This window comes from Priapulus caudatus, unplaced genomic scaffold, assembly GCF_000485595.1.
Source record: "Priapulus caudatus unplaced genomic scaffold, Priapulus_caudatus-5.0.1 Scaffold199, whole genome shotgun sequence".
Classification (NCBI taxonomy): domain Eukaryota; kingdom Metazoa; phylum Priapulida; class Priapulimorpha; order Priapulimorphida; family Priapulidae; genus Priapulus; species Priapulus caudatus.
Window position 1 is genome coordinate 339,372 of NW_014577260.1, and position 6,793 is coordinate 346,164.

Below are 6,793 nucleotides of genomic sequence, written 5' to 3' on the forward strand. Positions count from 1 at the left end.
CTCGCTCGTTCTCTCGCTCTCTCGCTCTCTCGCTCTCTCTTTTTCTCTCTCTCTCTCGCGCGCTCTCTCTCGCTCTCTCACACCTGCTACCTCGTTTTCTCTCTCGTTCGCTCTCTCTCCGTCTCTCTCGCTCTCTCGTTCTCTCTCTCTCTCTCTCTCTCTCTCTCTCTCTTTTGCTGGCTCGTTTTCTCTCTCTCTCTCGCGCGCGCTCTCTCGCTCTCTCACACCTGCTGCCTCGTTTTCTCTCTCGTTCGCTCTCTCTCCGTCTCTCTCGCTCGCTCGTTCCATCTCTCTCTCTCTCTCTCTCTCTCTCGTTCGCTCTCTCTCCGTCTCTCTCGCTCGCTCGTTCCATCTCTCTCTCTCTCTCTCTCTCTCTCTCTCTCTCACGCGCGTGCTCTTCTCTTTCTCTCCCGCTGTTGTTCGCGTTTTTATGGGTTCACACACGACCGCGATGCTACTCGTGTTACGGTTGCATCGCGCACTGACAATTGCAACCGTGTTATACGTGTGTCGCACCTCGTACGCAATGCGTTCGCGGGGCCATTGTTATTGTAGGACGACGCGCAGCACTCTACCCACATATATGGGTTATCAGTGTTTATGGGTTGGGAGCTCTGGATAACAGCCACTTGGCAGGTTTTCTCGGCTGAGACTATCGCTTCAAAGTGCTAAATAAAAACCTGATAATCCTCGGTTCAGTGAGATTTCCCGCGTGCAACCTGAATTCACCAGCTTTGCAACAATGTTCGACGGGCTCTTCGGAACAATCCAATTTGCACTAGTATCTCAGTCTAGCTCGCAATGGGTTATGTCGAAAATGGGATTGAAGCTAGCAGGGGTAGTTCTAACAGCGAAGATGTGCGATTGGTGACAAGGTCGGAACTAGTATAAAAATGAAAAGCCATGCTGTGTCTTACATTTGTACGAACTTGTGGTAAGCACATACGTAATTTACACGCGTGGCAATCAAGTCTATGAATACTATATGTTATCGAATATCACTTATTCCTAAGCGCACACGTTATTCCTTATATATACAAACGTGATATGCCATGGTTGGCTTGTAGGGATAAATGTTGCGTTACTTGGAGAGACAACGAAGCTTGAATTTGAGTTTGAAAGAGAGCATTTACATTTACTATGGAACTAACATCGCGAGTTATTGGTTATAGCTGAGCGGTTGGCGTCATTATGGACTAGACGAAATGCTGGGAAATGTGTGTGGATTGTGTTGTTGCCATTGCTCATCATGATAATGATCATGATAAATGATTAATGCGTATCTTGTCATGTATATTTGTCATCTGTCTGACATCGGTGCTGTCTATATGATGTGTTACGCAGACCTACACATTCGTATGATCATGAGTGTCATAATTTACACTATATCAGGAGTGAATAATAATATATTGAACACTATTGAATCTATTATCTATTATCTAATATCTAGATCTATTTATTATTATTCACTCCTGACTATATTATACACTCCTGATATGATGTGTTCACTTCAGACGTTGGCTTTATGTGTGTCTCTAACGTGTCCGTATATTCATTGTCTTTTAGAAAGATACCAGGATTCCCTAGTCCCGCACAGCGACCGTCCTTCTACCACTTCTGCTGCATCTGTAACTCGGAGCTGAACTCGTGCAAGCAGGCTATTGCTCACTGTAACGGCAAGCGACATCGCAGACGGCAGAAAAAGCTGATCAACGCTACTGGAGACAGCCAAGGTGAGGCGACTTCCTTTTTGCTATTACTTTTTTATTACTTTTTTCTCTCCTGTTTTTCACCTTTTTTATACTTGACCCTTACATTACCCTTTTTTACTACATTTCATGCATTACTGCATTACGCTCTCTTTCGTTTCGTGTTTGCTTAGCCTATCTATGATCATGAATCGCGATGTCGTTGTAGCCCCGTCCGCTCTGACCCAGGGCATCAGTTGAAGGTGTTCATCACTTCATCTTCTTGAAGGTGAAAGGGTGATTTTCTCTCGGTATTATTGTGTATTATTTAATTAGCAGTAAATCTTGACGCGTAGCTTCTTTTAATTTCCTATCACGAACTCGCGCCTATCCGGCGAACGACTTTTATAGCTGCATGTGGTCACCCACCGTATGAGCTCTGGCGCCACGTCTACACTCGCAGCCCTGTCTAGCGATGCATCGGATCATTAATGACGGTAGCGTAATGCAGTAAACGCGATGAGGCGATCACACACGCGCTCGTGTGCACGTGTTCGATTAAAATCACCTCGTGCGACGGTGACTGAAACCTCTCGCTAGTAGCCTGGGCAAGCTATTAACAGGACGTTGCGCTCCTACCCCGCTCTGATCCACTGGCACGTTGGCCGTTTCAGTCATAAAATGTCATCAGTCACTACCAAAGTCTCAATGTTTATGCATTTTCTATCAACTAATAATTCCACGTAAATGTCGGTCAACTGCTTCTCTGTGGAACACGCAGTCGCACCGCGCGCACGTAACTGTGCACAAACTCACTCAAAGAAAGAAGAGGAGCACAAACTATCTTTCTTTCCGTGAGTTTGTGCACAGTGCCGTGCGTGTGGTGGGATTGTGTATTGCAAAGAAGTGTTTGAACCCTATTCACGTGGAATTATTAGGCGATAGAGCGTGTAGATAAACATCATAAGACGTTGGTAGTAAACCCATTTTGTTTTTATTTACAATCATTTTATTATCGAAGCGGCCCACATGCCTGTGCTCTCACTTGCTGGTATCCGGTTACGTGGGGTTTATGACCGCGCGGTCATGCGCAATTACAATGAAGTCATGACAGCATCTTTTCAAGAAAAAACACTCGGCGCCCGAGGGAAAACGCCAGCGACTTACTCATAAAGGGTCATTCCAACGACGAGTGCAGACTGCGCGGAAATGCGCACCGCTATTGCGTTTTCACCGCGATTTAATGTACGAGTTACGATTGAATATGATTGAGAACGCACGCCACTGGAGAGCTGGGGACAAGAGCGAGGAGAAGTAACCGTCTGTCGCCCGTCGTGATGGCTTCTATATATGGAATTACGGCGTCGCTCACTCTCCGGCGGCGCTGTTTATATTTGCTCGCGTTAGAGGCGCCCTCTGTCGTCGCGTATTCGATTTACTGTCTACGAGCTCTGCTCCGGTCTATGCCAGCGGCGTTTTTACGAAGTGGGTGGGGCAGACTAACAGTAAAACGTACAAAGAGCTTGTTGAAGTGAAATGGCCTCGTGCGTGCAAATCACCTATTGATGAAGGCGAAGAATCAGTCTGGGCGGATACTACGTCTGGGCTTGTTACAGTCTGGCCGGCAAGTAAGACATAAAGAGCAAGCGAGTGAGGGGCCGAGAGGGGGTGAAAGAGGGAGGGAACGAAAGGTAGATAGAGAGAGGGGTTAGAGATCTCTCTCTCTCTCTCTCTCTCTCTCTCTCTCTCTCTCTCTCTATATATATATATATATATATATATATATATATATATATATTCATATAATATATATACTCAATAGCGTATTATAGAAGGCGTATTAAGAAGCCTTCTTAATACAGCTCTTGTAATTATATATATATATATGTACAATTGTGCTTATCATGCGTGCGTAAGCGTAGTGTGCGTGCGGTCGTGCGTTAACGTGTGTGGTGTGTGTGTGTGTGTGTGTGTGTGTTTGTGTGTGTGTGTGTGTGTGTGTAGTGTTTGTGTGGTGTGTAGTGTGTGTGTTTATGTCGTTGTGTTGTGTCGTGTGTGTGTGTGTGTGTTTGTGTGTGTGTTGTGTGTGTGTGTGTGTGCATGTGTGTGTGTGTCTGTTTGTGTGTGTGTGCGTGAGTGCGTGTATGCGTGCGCGTGTATTACCACAATAGCCTGTATAACTGCACCAGTGCGTCCAGGAATTACGTGCCCCCCGATTATTCCTCCTCCGATCTTAAAAATTTCTCGGTGCAGCATCTTTCACCTTACGAGACGTTTGTAGTCTCCTCAATAATTCTCATTAATAATGCATTACGCTTATTATAATTCGAAGCCATCAATTACTCGACACGTTGTCGTGCGTCAGATTATCTCATCGCCACGCGTCACCCCGTAAAAAATGTAATGACTAGTGAAATGTAATGCAGGCCCAATTTTAGCCACAACTGACAAAGATATGTGTAAAGTATGCTGCTGCTTCGTCGTGACATTTTTAACGTAAAAAATTACTGCGACGAAACACAAAACACGTTCGAATATAACTCGTACCCACGGCCGTTTTCTCAAATTAGTGTGGAAAGACAACTTGGATGTCTCAGTTTGTCGTTGATAATGATTGGCAGATCTCTGCTTGATGCGTTGTGAAATTCATTGATAGAATGGTGAGCTACGTGGTGCTTATGATACATGAATTTCACAAGGAAAGATAAAACGGAACACTATAATTGAACCAAACTTTGATTGTTACTAAAATTCTGTTCACAACGGAAATTCAAACAAAAATGTGGGATCATCAAACGAATAATCGCTTCATCGCGCTAGGCGTTTAGAAGAGTTGCTTCTCTCCAGGGCGGATGGGACTTTCGGCCCGTGTGTGATCTGGTGGGGCGTGAGTAATGCTCGCTAAATAGGGCGTAAGGCGATCTTTAATGAATCTAAGCTTCGCCTGGGGAGCAGACACCGCACGCTAATCTATGTCACAGCAGACATACAACACACACACACACAGTGTCACACACACACACACACACACACACACACGGACACACATACGACACGAACGACCACACACCACACACACACACGACCAGCGACACACACACACACACACACACACACACCTATACAGCACAACACACACACACACAGGTACACACACAACACAACACACACACACGCGCGCGCGCGCAAGGCGCGCAGGCGCAACACGGGAACGAGATTTTGCCATACACAACACGCACCAACTACGCAGCAGACACAACACACCGCACACGAACGAGGTGCACAACAGGTACTAACCACAACCACACACACACACACACACACACACACAGTGTGTCACATCGGACGTACGCGCGTCGTCAATGCGGCTGCGCATGCGCGGCACCGGCAGGCGCGTGAATCTGCGAAACTACAGACGTGATGCTGTGCGCTTGACGTATCGGTCCTGCAGCATTGTTATAACGGCGAGCGGCGTGCGTTGAGGAGTAAAGCGGTCATTCTAACTTTTCGGGCTTGCTGCACGCGCTAGATTTCTCAGAAAAGAATGACAAATGAGCGGGACAAAGAGAGAAAGGATTAAGAAAGTCGTGTAGTTTTAACGACAGCATTAAGTGTTAATGACAACACAGGTGTGCCTTGCGTGCGTGCGTGCGTGCGTGCGTACGCGTGTGGACGCGTGTGCGTGCGCGCGTGTCCGCGCGTAGAGAGAGCGCGAGAGGTATTTATAGAATTCTGCCCGACATTCTACTGTCCTCGAACTGTAGTGTACGCGTTACGAACGTTTACACGGTGCGAAAGTAGCAATGCCGAATGCGACGTGCTTCGCAACTCTTCACAAAAAACCGCAGCCGTCAGCCGAGGGAATTTAATGGCATTAACGCTGCGAAACTGAAGGTCACCTCATGCGCGCACGAATGGCGATTTCTCGCGTCTCTCGCGACGGCGACATGCGTCCAGTGTTGTGTCATTGCAGAGCGGCCAACTTCACACGACTCACGGCTTTCATCATATTTTCCATGCCAATCTTCTGTAAAGCACGGATTAGCCGATCGCTGGAGTGTGCAGTGCCCGATTTCGCGCCCGCCAAGATTGCATTAATAGACCACGGGAGCGAGCGCGTGTAATGTGCGAGATATTGCGGCCACCCGTTACTCTTGCAGTCTGGCAGGCAGCTAGCTACCTCCTTCCCCCTCACACCACGCGCGCACGCGCCCATACACGCTAGTGCACGAATGCGTGCATACATGGATGGACACTCACACGCACCCCCACGCATACGCACACACGCACACATGCACACACACACACACACACACACACACACACACACACACACACACACACACACACACACAACATCGCTGGCGACCTAGTGCCGGCCTGCGGTAGAGGGGCTTTGGTGGCCTGCCGCACTGCCTGGTTATTCTCAGCCTGCGGTTATTCTGGTGTAATCCTCCGTGGATTTTTGCCACTATAGTGTTGCGTTTCGCCAGCAGTGCCTTTATGTGACCGACAGTCGGTTGCTCGCTCTGTTCGCGGAGGTTACTCTCTTCACTGAGAGAGAAAAGGCGTGTTGCGGCATTAAGGAAGCCAATAATGGTTGACCTTCAGACGTCTTTGGAAGGTGACCTCGGATAGAGCACAATATCCTAAGCAGAGTGAAGGTCAGTAAGGATAGCATAGATGGCGTTGCTGTGGCCCCTGATAGGCAGTTGACAAATGGTTAGGCTGCACTTGACATCTGTGCGTGATTCTTGTCGATCATGAAACAATTAATCAATTCCGTGCAATTACTGACACTTACTTAAGCGGTAACAGTTGATATATTGGTACGCTAAACCTGTAATAATAGACTAATTTATACACAGAACGTATACGATATTGTCTTATATCACGACTACGTCATTGGCTTACTGTCATTTGTCTTGACTGGAATTCTGTCCATGCAATTATGTTACAATGATACGGACTAACTCGTCCAAACCTCTCTCTCTCTCTTTCTCTCTCTCTCTACTCTACGTCTCGTCTCTCTCTCTCGTACTCTCTACTCTCGTACGTTCTACGTCGTTCTACGGTTACCGTTACGTTTACCGTTACCGTTACGT

General features: G+C 47.2%; 1 protein-coding gene across 1 annotated transcript in view; it reads left to right on the top strand.

Moving 5' to 3' along the window:
- Window positions 1–6,793, top strand: part of LOC106807182 (zinc finger protein 385B-like) — a 56,280-nt gene that overhangs the window by 7,878 nt on the left and 41,609 nt on the right. The window contains exon 2 of the mRNA XM_014809456.1: window positions 1,567–1,733. Within this exon, the coding sequence (XP_014664942.1) occupies window positions 1,567–1,733 (167 nt within the window). The remainder of the gene's footprint in view (window positions 1–1,566; window positions 1,734–6,793) is intronic.